The sequence below is a fragment of the Suncus etruscus genome, chromosome 14 (assembly GCF_024139225.1).
Source record: "Suncus etruscus isolate mSunEtr1 chromosome 14, mSunEtr1.pri.cur, whole genome shotgun sequence".
Lineage (NCBI taxonomy): Eukaryota > Metazoa > Chordata > Mammalia > Eulipotyphla > Soricidae > Suncus > Suncus etruscus.
Window position 1 is genome coordinate 17407576 of NC_064861.1, and position 20697 is coordinate 17428272.

The following is a 20697-nucleotide window of genomic DNA, read 5'->3' on the forward strand; positions in this document are numbered from 1 at the left end:
TTTATCAACATGTCAGCCTGACAGTGATGAGATTCTCTGGGGTTTTCCATCTCCTTGAGGTCTCAGAAAGAAATGGCCATTATTGCCCCCATTTTCCTGTTTTGGCAAAGAATCCTTGATGGAAGTAAACAATGTGGATCCTCACATGGCAAATTGCTAAGAACTTCTGAAGAATTAACCCAAAATAGGAATTTTCAACCTACTCGGGGTAGTGGTAGGTTGAGAATGTTTGACCTTTCTGGTTCTGAAGAGTAGAGGGCAAAAATTCCCACTCCTGTGGCAGTGGAAATGTCTACCGACACCCTTTGCTCATCCCCTCTACTTCAAGATAGGCTACTCCTATCTTAAACTTTACTGCAGCTGTTCTCATACCCAGAAGCCAAGAAGATGCCATCCTTCATGGTGGGGGAGTGATCTTGGCACTCTGGGTAAGCAGCTCTTTACTCTTTGTGCAAGTCCCAGTATTCTTGCATGCTTGGCACCCCTCGCTTCCTGGCTCTTGATGCCAGTAGTCCCCACAGTCCTGGTGGCAGGCAGAAAAGGCACATTTCCAAATGCCCCCGGTTATGCTTGGAGTCTCCTGGGATACTGCAGGCTTGTTTATGCCAAACCAGGGCAGAAGCAACAGGGGTTGGTGGACATTTTTTTCTGCTCTTCTCCAACTTGTTTTCTCTCATTTTCTCTCTCATTTCATGTTCTTTTGTTTCTTTATTCTCTTTGTTTTAAACTTATTTTTGTTTTTCTGTGGCATGAAGAGGGGTACATGTTGGAGAAAGGAATCTATTCAAGAAAGATTAGGAACAAAATGGAAAATAATCCCAGAGAAGGCTAAGAAAGAAGAAGGGAATGAGGCGGGGAAGAGAGAGGGAGAGAGAGTGGGAGGGAGGGAGGGAGGAAGAGAGAGAGAGGAGAGAGAGAGAGAGAGAAAAAATCTGGAAGTAGTTAGAAAGGAAAGAAGTGTTTCTTGCCACATCTTCAGCCGAAAGTCTGATATAATTTTCTCTGAAGCCAAGAAATCAGATCTCCCTGCCAGGACACTCATGTGGTTGCATTATAGGCTATAGCTGATGACAGAGGTGCACACAATAAATGGTGCTGAGACTAAATTTAGGAGCATTTCAGGCCTTCGGGTCAGACCCTGAGTGAGGGTCTTGCTAAAAAGCAAATCCATTCTCACTTTCTGCCAGGGTGTTGTGGAGGGAGGGCTGTTTTTGGTTAAGCCCCAGCCCCTTCCTTTCAAATTCCAGTTATGATGACACAGGAGCAGAGAACTTTAAGAACATGTCAACTCCCCTGTATTGCAAGATTGCCATTTTATGCTGGACAACAGTGGACCTGGCTAACCTGGAACAGGGATAAATAACCTAACCATGAATAAGGATAAATAACCTTGAGCTTGCCAAGCTTGCTGAAAGTCACCTGTGAATGTATTTGAAAAGAATTTGCACTGAACTCTTGTGGAACATTCATGCCATACTGAAGTTGATTTTCTACTTTATTTTTTCAGTTGTTCATGGTGGACAATGGAGCAGATGACTGGAGAATAGCCATGACTTATGAGCGTATTTTCTTCATCTGCTTGGAAATACTGGTGTGTGCTATTCATCCCATACCTGGGAATTATACATTCACATGGACGGCCCGGCTTGCCTTCTCCTATGCCCCATCCATAACCACCGCTGATGTGGATATTATTTTATCTATACCAATGTTCTTAAGACTCTATCTGATTGCCAGAGTCATGCTTTTACATAGCAAACTTTTCACTGATGCCTCCTCTAGAAGCATTGGAGCTCTTAATAAGATAAACTTCAATACCCGTTTTGTTATGAAGACTTTAATGACTATATGCCCAGGAACTGTACTCTTGGTTTTTAGTATCTCCTTATGGATAATTGCCGCCTGGACTGTCCGAGCCTGTGAAAGGTAAGCTCATTTATTTTCCTGAGAACCTTCTTTGCCAAGTGGGCTCCTGGAACATGGGGAAAGAATGTGTCAGTCGAGCAACTTTATCTGGGAAAGTTTGGATTCTCATTGGACTTCTTGGAAAACACTTTGCTAAAGATGGTTGCATGCAACAATGTCTTTATACTGAGGTAGATTCCCTTTCTGTGTGATCACTTTTCAATAGAAAGCTTCCCCCAAATCCAGAGAGCCAGAAATGACACAAGGAGAGACTTCTGTCTGTTGGAAATGTTTTTGCTTCTTGCTAGTACTGAATTCATTGTTGTGATGGTGGAGGTTATGGTGGTGGTGGAGATGGTGGTGGGGGAGGAGGAAACTGAAATCTAGTGGAAATAGGGGCGATACTAGAAGGTCAGCGCCTTAGGGACTTTTTCTGAGTGTGCTGAGGAGAGTAGAACCTGGTGATGCCATTTCCTGTGATTGCTAGAGAAGGTAGGAGTATGTGTTTGGTTTTATTAACCTCTCAACATGAGACAGAGCCAAGTATATATTTGTTTATTGGCTAAAGTGGTCTCCAGAGCTAGCCCTGCTCAGAATTCCAAGCAGCTCAATGAGACTTGGTGGATCAGTGACCCTGTCAACAATTAATCTGGCAGTTTAATAACCAATCATCACCACAACAACTAGGTTTAGGATAGAAGTGAGAGAAACTTTGTCATAGTGGTGGAGGGAAAACATTGCATGACCTTAAGTTAGAAAATTCAAGTTGAAAAAAGCAATAAACAGGAATAATTTTGAGGTCATTAGAATGACTGCATTCTCAGAGAGATGGGGCCACTAATGGTGCTAGTGGTTGAGCCTAGCAGTACTCAGCAACCACTAGAGTTGGACCTATGGCCCTCAGGGAACCATGCTATGACAGGGATTGAACTCAGGATCTTTGTATACAAGAGCTGTGTTCCACACCTGTGAGCCATTTCCCTCATCCCTTCTTACTTAGTTTTTGAAAGTCAAATTTGCATGTGCATATCCTGTATTGAAGTGGAATCAATGAAAATTGTTTCAAAGAACTACAGAGCCCCTAACCTCTCCTCACTTCATTTTACAGAAGCAGTCGATTTAAATTCTCCTCATCTTTCCTTTGGTACCGTAATTTCTTTCTGAGTGAAATTGTGTATGTTGCTATTTCTTTTTTTTCCCGTCTAGGTATATTATTGAAGTTGGATTTTTAGGCTTTCCCCCACTCACTCCTACATATCCCTTTTTGCCTTTACCTACCACAAACTGATTTCAGTTCTTTCAATGTTATATAACCACTAGTAATCCAGGCCCTTTATTTATATTATTATGGCTTTGTAAACTGCATTTTTAGTTGAATAATGCAGTATATCATCATTCCTTTGCATTTTCTACACATCTTGAGTGCTTTATTATTTATGTTAATAATTGCTTTATTTTATTTGCTTAGTTTAGTTTGCTATAGACTGGCACTAAATACTCTCTGGCTTCACCAACTTCATAAAAATATTCTTTTGCTCTGTGTTTGCTGTGTGTTAAGAAAGCTGACCATTTCGCTTTGAAGAAATAGTTCTTGGAGCTTTCTCCCTGCTTCTCCATCACGGTGGGGAGTTCCTTTGTGTGGTTTAATGACTATCCTTCTCTTGAGCCCTTTCTGTGGCTTCCTTCTTTTTCTTAGGATGCATCTGCAGGTGGCCCCAATAACAGGGAGCAGAGGAGGAGAGAGAAATTTTTGAACTCATGCGCCTTTGGATTCTTTTATCCTCCTATCAGTCACTGGACTGGATATAAAATTTTGAATTAGAAATCACTCTCCCCAGAAGATCAAAAGCTTCATTTTCCTCTGACATTTTGGCATTCTGAAACTTCTCTGTCTCTGTCTCTGTCTCTCTTGGATGCACTCTCTCTCCTTTTCTCTCTCTCTTCATTTGCTTGTTTCTGGCTGTTTTTCAGTTCAAAGTTCTGAATTATACAGGAGTGTCCCTTGGTATGAGTCTATTTTAATCCAGTGTACAGAGAGATTTAGCAAACCTGCTCAATCTGGGGATTAATGTCCTTCAGTTCTTGGAAATGCTTCTTGAGTTAGTTGGGGGTTTTCTTGTTTTTCAATGTGTGGATATTGACTTACCTATAGCTGATCTTTAATCTTCTTGTTTTATTTCTGTGTTATTTTACTATCTGTTTCCACACTACATATGAAAGATAACTTTAATTTGATCTTTTAAACTCCCTATAAAAATGTCACTTATTTACTATGCTTTAATACCCTGGGATTTGTGTGTGTGTGTGTGTGTGTGTGTGTGTGTGTGTGTGTGTGTGTGTTTAGGGGTTACACACCTGTCGCCACTCGGGGCTAATCCTGGCTCTGCACTTAGAACTTATTCCTGGCAGGCTCAGGGGACCATATGTGATCCCAGGGATCGAACCTGGGTTGGCTGCATGCAAGACAAAAATGCCCTATCTGCGTTTCTGTACTGTGCTATGCTGTGCTATAGCTCCAGCCCCAATTCACTGTGTTTTGTTTTTTATAATTGTCTGCCTAGTTTTAAAAATAATATCTGGCAGGAGAGACAGTACAGGGGTTAAGGCACCTGTTTTGCATTTGGTCATCTTCAATTCGATCCCTGGCAACACTTATAGCCCCCAAATACCACCAAGAGTGACCGCTAAGCACAGAACCAGAAGTAAGCTCTTACTCTAGGTGTGGTCCATCCTCCCCAAATAAATAAAAGTAAAAAATAGTATCATGCCTTTCTTTTTGTAGAAATTACTGTTTTATTTCTCTTGCAATGTTAATGCTAATTTAAGAATATGTCTGTTTTCTCCTGTCTTTTATTTCCCCAAAGATTCATTTTTCGGTTTTGGTTCTTGATTATTTTTAAAGCTTCCTTCCTATCAGTGACTCTGGCTCCTACTTATGAGTGAGACACAAAGGAGCAGATTGGAAGCATCAGTACTTACCTAGAACTCATGAAAAGTGGATTCATCAAAGGGAGATTTGGGAGGACCTTGGGATAAGCAGGCAGCACATAGCACTGGCTACTCAGTTTTCTCTGAACCATCTCACTGGCCCTTGGGAAATCTATTCTACCCTCCACTTTGGTGTAGGAAAGGAAGCAGTATCAATTCATTTTAATTGTTTTCCTTGGTCTTGAGCTGACCTAATTTCTGAGGTACCCCTACAGTCACACCCCACAGACCTCCCACTTCCATACTGTTACTTCCTAGATTCCTGTTGCATGAGCCAAAGGCAATGACCAGTCTCAGGAAACAGAGTCAATCTGGTTTTCTAAGTACTTTGAGGTTGTATTTGAGCTGTTCTCATCATTAAAGCTCTGCTATTATCCTTCCTCATTGATTCAATATGCAAAATGGTTGCTTCAAGATCTTTCATCACTGCTGGTCTAGAATTGCCTTTTCTCAAGTCAGGGAAGAGAGGTCTGCTGGTCTGCTGGTTTTCCTGAGTACTCATCTCATGTCATTGTCATGCATTTCTGTTGACTCTGATTTTTTCCACATTTGTAGGTGTGTTTTTGTTTTTTAATTTTATTTTGTCATTTCAGTTTGAAGCCACACCAAGTGGTGCTCAGGGTTTACTCTTTGCCCTGTGCTCAGAAATCACTTTGGGCCAGTGTTTAGGGATCATATGGGGTGCTGGAGATTGAACCCACATAGCTGCATGCAAAGAAAATGCCATTCTCTGTACTATCTCTCCAGCCCTCATTTTGTGTGTTTTAAAATTATAACCATACACACATAAATGCTAACAATCACTTTAAGGAGGGAAAGATCCTAGATCCTTTCCCCAGAAATTCTGTGGCAACTGTTTTTTATATCATGTATCTGACCCCCCCCATTTTTTTCCTTTTTTAGAACTTCTCTGCATAAATATGGCATTTGAGGGTTTAAAGTTTTCTTTTTAAAGTAAGGTAGACTCCTGATGGTAATGCTTGTTTCCTAGCAATCGTGATATTTTTAAGATTTCTGATATTTTCTGGAGCAGATACACCTATAAAAATCGAAGAATAAATATGGAAAATCTTAGTTGATATACTCATTTCATTTATGAACATTACTCTTAAGGCTTAGATCTAGCAACCTAAGGGTAAGGGCAAAAGCCAAGTTTAATAATATATCACCTATTTCTGGGGCTCTTATTCTCTGTTACCCAAGGATCAATGAAATTGAGCACATGCTCTGCATGTATTTATCAAAACTGATTCATCTCCCCCCCTTTATTTTTGGCCCTGTATCCAGCAATGCTCCAGGCTTTACACACAGAAATCAGGTTCTGGGTATGTATGGGGGGTGCGGTGGGATAAAAGATGCTGAGGGTCTAATTCAAACCAAGATGGGCTAGTACAAAGCAAGTTTTTACCTCCTGTATTATCCCTTCACCTTCATATATGGTTTTTTAGTCCCCGGACACTAAATTTAAAAAACTTGAAGAGAATTTTGTTAAGTCGTGTGTGTGTGTGTGTGTGTGTGTGTGTGTGTGTGTGTGTGTGTGTGTGTGTACCACACCCTACAGCACTCAGAAGTACCTCCTGACTCTGTGCTCAGAAATCACTTCTGTCAGGCTTGGGGGACATATATGGGATGCCTAGGATTGAACCCCAGTTAACCACATGCAAGGTAAATGCCTTATGCACTGTGCTATGGCTCTTGTCCCCGCTTTGTTAAGTTTTTTTTTTTTTAGCAGCCAGACTATTATATAGTTATACTGGTCATTGATTGCTTAATGTGTGTGTTTTCTTTTCTTTTTCTTTTTCTTTTTTTTTTTTTTTTTGGTTTTTGGGTCACACCCTGCAGTGCTCAGGGGTTACTCCTGGTGGCTCTATGCTCAGAAATTACTCCTAGCAGGCTCAGGGGACCATACAGGATGCTGGAATTTGAACCATCGACCTTCTGCATGCAAGGCAAATGCCTTACCTCCATGCTATCTCTTCAGCCCCGTTCTCATGTGTTTTCATGAGGCACTGAAGTGTGGTGGTGAGGGTTCAGTGTGGAGGGGAAAAGAAAGACCAGGCTGGGTGGTCTCTAGCATTTTATGCCAGTAATGTGTACTACTAAGGGGTTGAATGAGCCATATTTTGCCTTAGTGGCTTCATTTGCAAACCAAAATGGGTTCATAAGCTTTTTTCCTGGGGATGGAGTAGCCCATTTTATTTGAGCATGATATTTTTTCTTCTACATATTTATACAATCAACCTTCAGCTTTGCAATAGCAGCAGATTTTCCACATTCTGCTTTCCACTAAACTGCCCATTTTGCTGCAGAGAACTCCCAGATCTGACTGTTCTCACAAGGCTGCAAACTTTGATGTTTCCTGAATCTTACTCTTTCTGAGCTGTTTGGTTTCTAGCTGTTTCTTCCTCTCCTTTTAGCCTACTCCTAGTTTCTCCCCTCCTCATCTCTTCCTGGCTCCCTTCTTCCTTCTCTATCCCCTCTTCCTTTTTTTCAGTTTCATGAATAGAGAGGAGGAAGCAGAATGAAGTGACAAGTGTCTGGCCTTATTTTTGGACCCTCATTTGTCAGGATATGCCCCAGATCTACAGACCAGTCTTTTCTCTCTCTTTCTCTCTGTCTCTTTCTCTCTTTGTCTCTCTCTCTCTCTCTCTCTCTCTCTCTCTCTCTCTCTCTCTCTTTCTCTCCCCCCTCTCTCATTCTCTCTCCAAATTCAAACCAAGAACCAAGAACTATGCTCCCTCTTCTGCAGCATATGGGAAGTATGGCCAGAAACTGTCAAACAAGCTTAAATTCTCTCTTAGGCATTAAATCAGATGAGGGGATAAAGGTGTGTCTAACATATGTCAAGTGGGGAGAAGAGAAGCAGCAACCTTAAGAAGGGAATCTGCTGCTTTTGATTTCTCTCTCTACCTTCACCATCCCAGAAAGGCAAAGGAGATCTAGGATATCATGATAAAGTCTGCGATGAACCCCTGTAAGGCAAAGATCCCACAGTTCTACTAAGCAGCCTTAAAGCACACCTGACGTCCACTTGGTCTGCCCTGTGTGGTAGTTAATTCCTGCCACCCGATTTATTGGCAAGCATTTGACTCAGGCTGGAGTGAGGAAAGGGTTTTTGCAGAAAAGGAGAGTCAGTCCAAGACCTTGCCTAGGTCTTTCATGTTTATTGCCTTCCTTCACAGAAAAGAATTTCAGTAGGAGACAGCAGTGAAGTAAAAGATTTTATCCAGAGGTACTGAAGAAGGAAAGAGAGAGGATAAGAAAGAAAGGGAATAATGCTCTCAGAGAGATCAGGCTTGTCCAAAGGTAGAGAGAGCCCTGGTACACAACCCAGCATGAACATAGGAAAGTTCACATCTCAAGGGGGGAGAAGCGGTGACATGTGCAAGCATACATCATGTTCATTGGCCCAGGGAGCACATATGTGCATTTCCTTTGTTCCCAGTTGGTTTATACAGGGTTTTCCCAACCTGCCCCACTGGGACTTTCTACCTAGGTTAAGAGCCCTGTTATGGTTGCCAGGGGGAAGGGCTGGGATCAGCTGGTCTTCTTTGATCTTCTTTTGTTCCTGCTGGAGACTCTCTTAATCTGGCCTTAATGTACACAGTGTGTCCTGTGTAGCCCAAGAGGTAGTGAAAAGAGTAACCTCTTCAAATTCCATTTCTTGGTTTTATTATTTCCCAAGAACTTTATTACATCTCAAGAATTCATTGCTATAGGAGCCCTTCCTTATCTACCTGCTGCTTCAGAGGGGTGGCCTAGGGTGGGGATGAACTTCAAGATCTTTTGTCTTGGAAGTACCAGCTTCAAAACTTGGCATCCTGAAAACGAGGCAGTATCCCATCAAGCTGTTCACATTTGGAGGCTTTCCTAGTTCTGTAAAGATTAGGGAGCCAGAGTAATAGCACAGCAGGTAGGACATTTGCCTTGTGGGATTCAGTCCCTGATATCCCCTGTGGTTCCCTGAGCCTCAAAAGAGTGATTCCTGAGTAGAGTCAGAGGTAAAGCCTGAACATGGTGAAATGTGACCTAAACCCTCTTACCCACCCACCCCCCAAATAAAGTTGAATTGTTATCTGTGGATAGGTAGGCCCAGATATAAAGGGAAGCCTCTGGATTTTCTACTTTTCCTGTCAAATATCCAGCATCAAATATGTGGGTGTAACTCAAAAGATTCCCCAGGAGCAAGGCCTGTCTGTTCTGAGATGTTTTTTTTTTTAATTTACTTTTTTATTTGGTATATTTTAAGTTAAATGCATGTACTTGTACATCTTCCCAAAGAACAGAGGCAAATAATCTATAAATTGCATCTCATTAGAATATCATAAATGACTTTATTAGATCAATAGAGAAAATCAAATTGAAAAATATCTAGATTTGGATACTTCTGCTGTGGCCATACTCTTATCTCATTACCAAAATCCTGTGACCTTGCTGTCATGAATCTTTTTCCCATATCAGGGTAATTGGCATGAACAAAAGTATATAAATCTGTATGTATTTACATTGTAGACATATAATGTATGTATATATATATATTTTTTTTACTTTTAATTCCTTTGAATAGATTTCTTTTTTTTATATTTTATTTTTGATCAAAGTGGATTACATATCTTTTATAGTAATATTTTAGGTGCATATTAACATTGAACCAGGGGAATTCCCACCACTGAAGTTGACCTCCCTCCCCCCATTCCCAGTATTCATCCGATACCCCCTTCCTTTACCCCCCAGGTTGCTAATATAAGTGATCCCCTCTGTATCTAACTTGTAGGTTGAGTATTGATTCTGTAGTCTTTATGGGTTTAGAGCCCACACCTAGCAGTGCTCAGGGCTTACTCCTTACTCCTGGTTCAGGGATTCCCGTCTGGGTTGACTGCTTGCAAGGTAGGTGTCTAAACCCCTGTATTGAGATCTCAGGGATGGAAAGTTATCATAGCTCTGTGCACAGTGAGAGGGACTAAAAAAAAACCATAATAATGTTCTTTTCCTTTCAAGTCACAAGTTTGTTTGTTTTTTTTGTTTTGTTTTGTTTGTTTTTGGGTCACACCCAGCAGGGGTTACTCCTGGCTCTATGCTCAGAAATCGCTCCTTGCAGGCTTGAGGGATCATATGGGATGCTGGGATTTGAACCACCATCCTTCTGCATGCAAGGCAAACGTCCTATCTCCATGCTATCTCTCCGGCCCAAGTCATAAGTTTTCTCAGAGGGGAGAAGGAATCCATTTTTTTGTATCGGGTGGAAGGGAAGGAAGGGGATACACTGCAGCCATGTCCTCATACAAGGAGACAGTAAGGGGAACTGTAGTAAACAAAATGCCTTAATGTCACTTTGCTCCAGTAAACCCTAAATGTGCTCTGCTTCTTTAGTAAATGTTCTCTTCATTCCCTAGGAATCAGCTGAGAGAAATAAGGACTTAGGTGTGGTGCTTTCTTTAATTTTTAAAGTGGGAAAGTGAGAGAAGCAAACAATGAACTTGTTTCAAGTACTCACTAACAACATAACATGTGTTTAGATGAACTAAAGAAAATGTTCTATCGAGAAAATATCAGCCATGAAAACTAACATACTTCTTTGTTATTGTTGTTTGTTGTTTTTAAAGTATTGGGGCCAGAATGACAATTCAGCAAGTAGGGGCTTCAACCTGTTTCAGATGTGTGCAAGGCAAGCCCCTACTTGCTGAATATGGTCCTCTGGGTACCACCAGGAGTGATCCTTAGAGTATAGAGCCAGGACAAAATTAAAAATAAAGTATGAAAGGCATAATTCTAAATGTTTTTAGGGCATACTATACTTTGGCTTCATTTCAATAAGTTTCCATTAACCCAGATTTATCCTAAAAAAAAAAAGCCAAAACAACAAGAAGCCAAAAAATTGGTTGCAAGTACTCTACCACATTATTGGTTTTCAGTTGTTTGGAACATAATTTCTGAGGTAATCATTTGAAATAATCAAATTATGCTATCTAATAAAAATATAGATCATCTAAAAGAGCTATGTGGGTTTTGTTTTTTTGTTTGTTTGTTTGTTTCTGGGCCACATCCAGCAATGCTCAGGGCTTGCTCCTGACTCTATACTCAGGAATCACTCCTAGCAGTGCTGGGATAGATCATATGGGATGCCAAGTATTGAACCGTACTGCCACATGCAAGGCCTTACCCGTTCTACTATCTCTGGCTTTCTTTTTTCTTTTTTTGTCAGGGCAGTGCTACAGAGCCAGAAATGTGAGAGGATAGAACCCATTGCTTTATCATTCAAACTTGGCATAAGCTCCCTTGAACTATAGCCATGGCCCCAAATAACCACTTTTAGGATAAATATTGGTTATATCTTCTGACCTCAGCCTTATGGAAGAAATGCTGGGGGAAGCTCTTAAATAAGCAAATATACTACTTCTATCACTTCACAGATTTCCTTTTATCTAAGCCTTGAATATAATCTTAGTTTTGTATCTAGTGAGGCAAAATGAATATGCTTGTTCCTGAGAGAGTAAGTCTAAATATATACTGATGCTTATTTACCTTTAGGAAATTATTTCAGCTCTTGTGGTTGGGTATGGATCTGTGACTCTAACAACTTCCTAGGATCCAGATTTTAAAGAAACATGATAATTAACTTTCAATACATGTAAATTCTGTTGACCATTGAGTGGGTCCAAGAGTGTGTTGTTTCAAAGAATTGGAGTTGGTGATTAGTCAATTTTTTCTAAGAGAAGAGAGATGGACCTAAAATATCTTTTGTTCTATTATTATTAATATACACAGAGGATAAGGAGTATGTGTAGGAGAGAGGGGGACCCAAATTAAGTAGTTCAGTAGAAGAACACACATCTAGCAGGAATAAAACCCAGATTGGATCCCAGGTACCACAAATTTTCTCTGAGCATTGCTGAGTGGCCTCTATTTTAATAAAAGATGCCTGGAACAGTAGTTCATTGGGTAGGGCACTGGTTTTGCACGTGACTGGCCTGGGTTAGAATCCTGGCACCACTTATAACCACCCAACAAGGAGTGATCGGTGAGTACAGAGTCAGGTGTATGCTCTGAGCACAGGAGGGTATGCCCAAATAACAAGCAAACCCAAAAAGTTTAGGAAACTGAGAAAGGAGCACAGGAATTATGGTGCTTGTATTATCAACCTCTGTTCTATCCTGGCACCACATTTGTCTCCCTAGCACAGCATGGCCAGTGGTCACCTCTGAGCACAGAGCCAGGAATTGCCCCAAAGCACTTCTAGATATGGCTCAAGAATCAAATAAGTACATTCCAAATGCATGTGACTATGAAACAAAGCTGCTTTTTAAACATTAGCTTCTTTTCTTGATTTTTCTTTGCTTATATTTTATCTCTGATTTTTTTTTTTTTTTTTTTTTTTTTTTTGGTTTTTGCAGGAGACCAGACTCAGAGGCAGAATCTCAGAAACAATCCCATTTCCCGTCCAGGTCATTACATTGGGGATATGTTCCTTGAGATCAGGTTTCCTCAATGGTTTTTATCAGCCATACAATGTGCATTTCAAGATGGGGCTAGAGGGGTGGGAGAAACATTCTTGGGGCACCTTAATTTATGACAGTGTGCAGGGTAATGAGATGATTTCTTACTCCTTCAAATTTCAGCTGCCACTAAGTCAACTTAGAGCCTTTCTTCAGTGGGTTTGTAATTTGTGGTTGATGGTTAATGGAAGACTTTGTAAACTTAGACTTTCAGGGTCTGATTCATACATACCAATATAGCATTTTCAGGCTCATCAATGAGTCACAGCTTTAAAATGAGCCCTTTCAAGATAGAAAAGTCGGCTGTTTGACAGTATTCTTCATGCTCATGGAACTTCAATACCAGGAATAACGTTTACCAAATAAATTGATCATTAAAAGGCTTATGGAACAAAATGCCAAGGTATTCACAGGCTCAAATTTTCTCTTCTTTCTTATATAGATGATTTTTGTATGATTTTTGGGGGTGTATCTTTCCAGAAAGAACAATGAGGATTCATATTTGTTGGTCAAATGCTTTGCATTCCGGGTCTAAAGTGTGCGATTTGAAAATAGTCATGCTTAAATTCATGCAGAAAAGAATGAGAAGGTAAACAACTTAGAGGTCTGATCTTGTGGAAGGGGCTGTCAGTTCATTTACCTTCCTGGCTGCCCTGGCACCCTTGCAGGTGGGCAGATGTTTGTGGAATCATTTGGGGTCTTGAGTGTCTTCAGTCTTTGGGGCCCTCCAGAGATTGATTAGACAGAGAGGGTAGAGTGACCCTGTGCAGAGTTCTCCTGCAGTACAGCTTCAAATCACTGTGCCAAATCAATACACACACTCTCTTTCTCTCTCTAAATTGTGTTGCCTAGACTGTACAGAGCTTGATGGCGAACTAGGATTCATGGTTCCCTACTTGTCTACAAACTTTTCTACATTCTTTTGGGTGAGGTACAGGAAGTTGATTCATAGTGCACAGGGGCTACTCCTGGCTCTGTATTCAGGAATCATTACTTCATTCCTGTTAGGCCTTGGGGCACCATTGTCAGGTAGAGGACTGAACTGGGGTGAGATAGTTACAAAGTTGTTCATGATCAAGTTTCGGTTATGTAATGTTCAACTCCCTTCACCAGTACACATTTCTCACCATAGTGTCCCCAGTTTTCTTCCAACCCTCCTCTGCCTGCTTCTATGGTAGACATTTTTTCTCTCTCCCTCTCTGCTGTTTTCCCTTTTAAACACTAGTTTTCACTATGATTATTTTAGGGGTATCATGCATATCACTTTACTTCATTTTGGCACTCCGTTTTTGTCCAATGATCATTTCCAGTTCTCATTGTCATAATGGTCCCTTCTCTGCCTCTGCCATAACTGCACTTCTGCACACTTTGTGGCAAGCTTCATACCACAGACCAATCCTCCTGGTCCTCATCTGCAAGGCAAGCATCTTACTGTGCACAAAATTGGGATATACAGTAGAGTTGAGCCCCATCCAGAGAGATTTGAGTTCAGATTTGAGAGGTGCCTCCCAGAACTGGTGGGATAGAGAGAACCTCTTGTTTTGAGGAGGGCACCTTAGCAGTTCTCTGGTAAAGCAACATACATTAGTGTTTTTTGTTTGTCCCCAAGCAGTGCCTTATTTGGTTCATGGATGCTTCCAGAGCCACTTGCCATTAAGGGAATGTCATTGTTTAAAATCAGTCACCCTGCCATTACCAGCCCTGCATACACACATACATAGACACACACACCTACCTTACCCTTTGTTGTCATAAATGCATATCTTTTTAAATATATATGTATATAATCTTTCAGTCATTCTTGTAAGTGCAACGTGGAATTTTTTGTTCTCAGGATCTCAGGTCTTTAATGATTAAAACAGGTGAACGAGTTTTTTCCATGTCCTCATTTAGTCAATTTGTCTAACTTCTCAGGGCCCCACATTGATTGAAATCATTTCTGCATGTCAAAAGGGGCCAGTGACCGCGAGCATTCTTCATAGTCTGGTGACTTTCTTATATCAGATCCATGGCTGGCAAACATGTCTGCAACTCCTGGTGTCTTTCAAATTTCATGTCTGGAGTTTGTGAACCATCTCAAGTACATGTCTTTGTGACTTTCTCTGGTTCTTAGCACCTCCAGGAGCCTCCAGGAACTCTACCCTCACCCCCACCTCAATGTAGGCTACTTCACATTCCCAGGAGACTGAAACTTTGGGCTTCCTCATTCCAATGTCTGCTTCTTCCACCTGCCCTTTAACTTCCCTGAAGACTGGCTGCTGCCATGATTTTCTACTAACAAAGAAGAAAGGAAGGAGCAAGGGAAATTGCTTTTCAATGAAAAGGGGCCTTTGCACTTTTTTGCATTGTTTCCAATATCCATGTAGCCAGGCAAAATGAAAGGTAGAGAATGCTTGTCATTTGTTTGCATGGATCATGAAAGAGACCCCTGACTCTTTTGCAGTGGAGATATTCAAGATTCTCAGGACCTGATTTTTCCCCCCCCCAGATGAGACAATAATAGATTCCATTGCTTCACACCTTTTCTTCACAAGAGAGGGCAAATAAATGCCAGGAACAGTGTTGGCCTCATTTTAGGGACAGAGCAGGAGGCTGTGGAAACCAAGTCCTTCATACCTTTTGTGTAACCTTGATGACATCCTTGGGCATAATAGACAGAGGAATGTTCTGGGCCTAAACACTGGGTCCTGCTCTTCTTGCTAGGCTTTGTGTTGGTAGCAGATCAGAGCTGAGTTCCCTTGGCTGATAGTAGATATTCAGGATTAAATAGTAACTCGGTGTTAAGAGACTTCTAAGCACATCCCCTCTAGCAGAGCGACTGTTCTAGAAGCTTTCTGTGTGGCACCAAACCTGCTACTTTCACTGCCTGATTTACATTTAGTATTCTAAGAGCCACCGCTACAATTTAAAAATAACCCATTACTGACTTCTCAGTCTCAAATATTGTGGCTTTAGAACCTCTTAGGAGACTTGGTAAAGGGATTATAGACTCATAGACATGATCACACAGTGAGGCAGAAAATATCCTAATACCCATTGGCAGAAAATATCTTTGGTCAGTTCTCAGAGTTTAGAAGTTTATGGTAGGCCTGGAGATGTGATTGTGTGAGCGAGTATCTGTCTTGAATGAAATCTGGACTCAATCCTTAGGACCAGTGGAAGGGGGCAAAATTTTTAATATCATGACTTTCTTGGCTTAATGAAATGGATCTTAACGTATGTCATAATGGAGAATAATATTATGTAATAGTTGATTATTATATATTATATTATATTATATTATTATATTATATATTATTATAAATAATAGTGATCCTGAGTTCTTTGGGGTTAAAAAAGACTGTGAACTTCTTTTTTCTTTAATATAAATTCTTTATTTAAGTACCACAATTACAAACATGATTGTAGTTAGGTTTCAGTCATAAACAGAACACCCCCCCCTTCACCAGTGCAACATACATACCACCAATGCCCTACCCCCTCCCTCCCACCCCCTGCCTGTATTTGAGACAATTTTTTAAGTTAGTAAGCTGTTTTTTTTTCTTTCTTTTTTAAAGGATAAGTGTTAAAAAAAACATACAGTAGTAACGGTGTGAGAGTGACAATCACCGTTGTTTGCATAGGCCCATCAAAATATGGGGAAAACAGGAAAAAAAGCTTTGGCCTAATTACAAGGAGGCCTCACTCCTGAAGTTTTCTGGCATAAGACTGACTCTGGGCTCCAGGCATACCAGGCTGCCAAACCCTGAGTCATTCTCTGTGGTCCTGGTGAAACTTTTTCGCACATTAGTTGTTGTTGGTGTCAGGTTCCTGTAGTTAAAGATTCTGGTTTCTGTGCATTTCCTTCATTGAAGTCAGGCTGATGTGGAGCATCCTCTAGTTTCACCTCACCATTAGATATGGAGGGATCTATGGAAGGTCTTTCTCTATCTCCACTGAACAATTTTCTGTGTTTTTGTCCCAGAGGGCATAATAAGACCAAATAAGTACCCAGTATAAAGAGATAAACTGTATTCAGTTGTTGTCTTATTTGGGTGGACAATTTCAAATCTAGAACTTCAGGTCTAGAAAAGGGCCACACTTAGTTTTCCTCCTCAGACAAATGTCATTTGGGTTTGGGTTTGGGTTTTGTGTCTTTGGGGTCAAGTGACCCGTGAGTGTCTCTGGGGTGGAGCTGCTTGTCCAGGCTTTGTATTCCCAGTGAATAAGCATCTCTTTCTGGATTGTGGATTTTATCAGTGTGGAAACCACACCTGGTAATGATCAGGATTTACTCCTAGTTCTGCACTCAGAAATCAATCCTGAGTGCTTGGGAGACCAAATAGGATTGGCCACATGCAAGGCAAATGCCTTCCCCACTGTACTATCTCTACTACCTGAGCATATCTTTCTGACCCATAACATAGCCATAGTTTTTGCTTTTCTTCTCATTTACACTTAGGGTGTCACACTAGTCTCTGGACTAGGAGCTCTGCCAAAGTCACCAAATTTTTTATAGCAAAGCAGCTGTTTAGGGGAGTTGTATAATGCTGACAGTTGCATGGTCCATGAATGCAAATACTATAATGTACAGTTTTTTTGTGATCTGAAGAAGAACAAGAAAGAAGAAGATGTGCTTGGTCTAATTTATTGACCACTTTGATACCAGTGAGGATAAGGAACTAGTTCTAATCTAAAGAATCAAAGGGTATTCTTCACTTGATAGAAATACAGCATAAAAGCAACTCCCAAATTTCCAAACCAGACTCCTCTAGGATAAAGGCCATTTCTAGTGCCATATTGATCCCCAGAGAACCCCAAGTCCCTAAGTGTGGGGACAGATAGTGCCATCGCTTCTGTCACTGTGCAGATAAATGTAGAACTCTTTCGTCACTAGCCAGATCTTCATCAATGGGAATGATGCATGTTTAGTGGGAAAAAAAAATTCTTCTGCCTTTCCTGTCTTCTAGAAACTGGTTCATTTGCAAGTAATTAGAGGCTTGCCACTTAGTAAGTGAACAAAGGTTAATGAGAAGCTCCATGTTCATTTAAAACAGGGTTCTCAAACTCAGTTTACCTGGGGACCGCAGGAGGCAAAGTCAGGGTGAGGCAGGGCCTCATAAGGGATTTCGCTTACCGAATATTCGCAGTAAAAAATTGCATTAGTAAGAAAAAAATCGCAAAAAATCGCATTAAACATTTGCATACCCCAAACAGAACTGCTCGGGATATGCGAATGTTCAATGCAATTTTTTTCTTACTAATGCGATTTTTATTGCAATTATTCGGTAAGTGAATAATCACAAATACTCTAATATTTGAAGGCCGGCCACGGGCCACAAAATATTGTATGGAGGGCCGCAAACGGCTCTCGAGCTGTGAGTTTGAGACCCCTGATTTAAAAGTTCTTTGAAGCATGGGGCCAGTACAGCGGAGCAGGGTACTTGCATTGCACATGGCCAATCTGACCAACCTATACTATCCCATAAGGTTCCCTAAAGCACTTTTAAGAGTGATTCCTAAGTACAGAGCCCAGAGTAATCCCTGAACATCAATAGATATGGCTCATAAACAAAAACCAAGACAACAGACTTCTTTGAAGCAGCTATGAAAATAGCACTGGGCTGCACTTTCAAAGTCTGTTTGAGGCACAAAGGTCTTGGAAATCTGGATCCAACTGTAGGTGGTGGATCCACAGGCTCAAAACCTGCCAGCTTGGCACACAACCCTGCAGCTTAGACATGCTCTTCTTCATTCTGCTAAAGCTCAGGGACTTATCGTTTTACCTTCACCATGACTCCATGGGTTCCCATAGTGTGTGGTTATTGCTACTGGGGTTCTCAAACAAAGGGCAGGAAACCCCCCCCCCATATGAAATGATATTAGAGACTGGATTTTATTGGATGGAGAGACAGGCAGGTATGGGTACCCTGCAGTTCCTTCTCAATTCTTTTATGCCTCTGTCACTCAGCTTGGTCCTCCTGTGGAAATGAAGATGTTTCAGAGCCTTGACACAGGCCCAGATTATCTGGTATTGCCTCTCTCAGGACATGCTCACAGTGTACTATTCACCATGGTCTGCAGAACTTTTAGAATCCTGCCCACAGCTTCTGCAGGAGTTTTTTTTTTTTTAATATATAATTACTTTATTTAAACACCATAGTTACAAGTTTGTTCATAAACAGTTGGATTTTTTCACATTACTAAATTGTCATGATTGAGTTTCAGTCATATAATGTATGATACCCTTCACCAGTGTACATTCCCTGTCACATTTTTCTTGTTCTCTCTCTCTCCCTTTTTTTTCCTTTTAGACACCTTTGCATGAGTTTTAAACTATCAGGTTAACTTCTTCACACCAGCACATCTTTAAGTCACCAGGAATCAAGGAGCCTACTGGGAAATTAACTGCAGTGTTACTTTGGGAGTAGGTGTGGGAGGGGGGAGTATATTATGGCCTCACCTGGCAGTTTTGAGGAAGTACTTTTGGCTTTGTACTAAAGGTCACTCCTGCTTGGGGAAGGAAGTTCATGCATTGCCAGGCATTGGACCAGAGTTTCACATTCAATTCCTTAACCCCTGTTCTATCTCTCTGGCTTTATTGTTGTTTTTTTTATTAGAATTTGTACATGGTTCAGTCTCTGTTTTATTTGGGGATGGCTCTAATGTCATCTGCATGGTGATCAGTGTCCTGATTATTAGCTAGAACTCACTAGGTGTTCATATCCTTTCTTTTTTATGTATGCCAAACAAAGAGTACCTTGTCCTTCTGAACAGAACGTTCAGGAAGCCTAGGAAGGGCTCTCATCCCATGTGGAGTTTGTCTCTTGCATTTTGACTTTTTGCACTTTGGGGATCTGAGAGCCATGGAGTAATCTGTGTAGCAGGCATCTTAGGGCAAGTTTAGCATTAAAGCCTCCAAAACACAGTTATCGAGCCTTGTACTTCATGGTGTTCTGCAGTCTTCTGCAGAGTTGCTCACCACAGGTTATCAACCGAGCTCCCAGGAAAGCAGTAGTAGCCTGCTCCCTCTCCTTGGGCACCTGACAAGTAAAAAAGACTAGCTTCGTTGCAATAAAGCATCTCATCCAGGGGTCCTCAAACTTTTTAAACAGGGGGCCAGTTCACTGTCCCTCAGACCATTGGAGGGTCTGACTATAGTAAAAACAAAACTTATGAACGAATTCTTATGCACACTGCATATATCTTATTTTGCAATGAAGAAACAAAACAGATACAAATCCATAGTTTGAGGACCACTGTGACATAGACACTCATGCAAGTCTTTGCCCCTGTGAATTCTGCTTCTACACACAGATCTGTTTCTCTTCAGCAAAGCCTGTGCTGCTTAGCATGGTAGAGATGGGTCAGCAAGTGATGGAACTAGTTCCTGGGCTATTTCTTAACATAGGTCACTACCAAGCCCTCTGCAGAGGTTTACTTGCTTTTTGCTTTTTGTCCAAAAGCCTCAAAAACTTTTACGTATGTGTAATTTTTGTTCCTCAGAGGAGTACTGAATGAGAAAGGATCTTTAATATGTCACAGAGACCAGAGATCTGGGAAATTATCTTGGTTGTATTTATAGATTCAATTAAGAAAGCTCTCATGGGCCCGGAGAGATAGCACAGCGGCGTTTGCCTTGCAAGCAGCCAATCCAGGATCAAAGGTGGTTGGTTCGAATCCCGGTGTCCCATATGGTCCCCCGTGCCTGCCAGGAGCTATTTCTGAGCAGACAGCCAGGAGTAACCCCTGAGCACCGCCAGGTGTGGCCTAAAAACCAAAAAAAAAGAGAAAGCTCTCACATACTTACCTGGCAGGGGAGATATCATGATCACGAAGGTGGTCTCCCCAGGGCGAGGCTCACCCATTGAACTACGGGTGTGCTGACCCCTGCGATTTCCCCAAATGTGGGAAACTGGACTGTATAATTTGTGGTAGTGGGGGACTGCGTTCGTGCTCTCCCCTAAAGAAAAAAAAGAAAGCTCTCACAGAATATGTTTTAGTGACAGGCCAAGCTCTAAAGAACGTTTTTTGCCTGGTGGCTGCAGATTTTGGTACCTTTCCAATACAGCATTCCGTTGCCTTAATCAGATTCCGGAATTTCTTATTATTACATCTACCTTCTCACTTCTTCATTTCACCTCATATTTGGGCTGACTAGTCTTTCGCAAAGGATGAGAACTATCTCATCTTTCTTTGATCAATTTTATTTCATTGTGATGATACTTGTGTTCAAGACTGTGTTTTCCTATTTTTTGCTATTGCCGCTTAAGTGCCAATATCCGTCCTCTATAGCACACTGGACACTTTTCAACTGTCTCTCCTCCAATCT

At 41.2% G+C, this 20697-nt stretch overlaps 1 protein-coding gene and 1 non-coding gene across 3 annotated transcripts in view; both read left to right on the top strand.

Annotated features, from left to right (window-relative positions):
- KCNN2 (potassium calcium-activated channel subfamily N member 2) overlaps positions 1–20697 on the top strand; it is a 158663-nt gene that overhangs the window by 42201 nt on the left and 95765 nt on the right. Inside the window, exon 3 of one of the 2 annotated variants that reach the window (XM_049786877.1) lies at positions 1508–1926. The exons of the other annotated variant lie outside the window; for it this stretch is intronic. Within the exon in view, the coding sequence (XP_049642834.1) occupies positions 1508–1926 (419 nt within the window). The remainder of the gene's footprint in view (positions 1–1507; positions 1927–20697) is intronic. 2 annotated transcript variants of the gene reach the window in all.
- LOC126028757 (U1 spliceosomal RNA) lies at positions 20168–20331 on the top strand. The gene has a single exon (XR_007502473.1). It is a non-coding gene; the product is annotated as a U1 spliceosomal RNA (small nuclear RNA).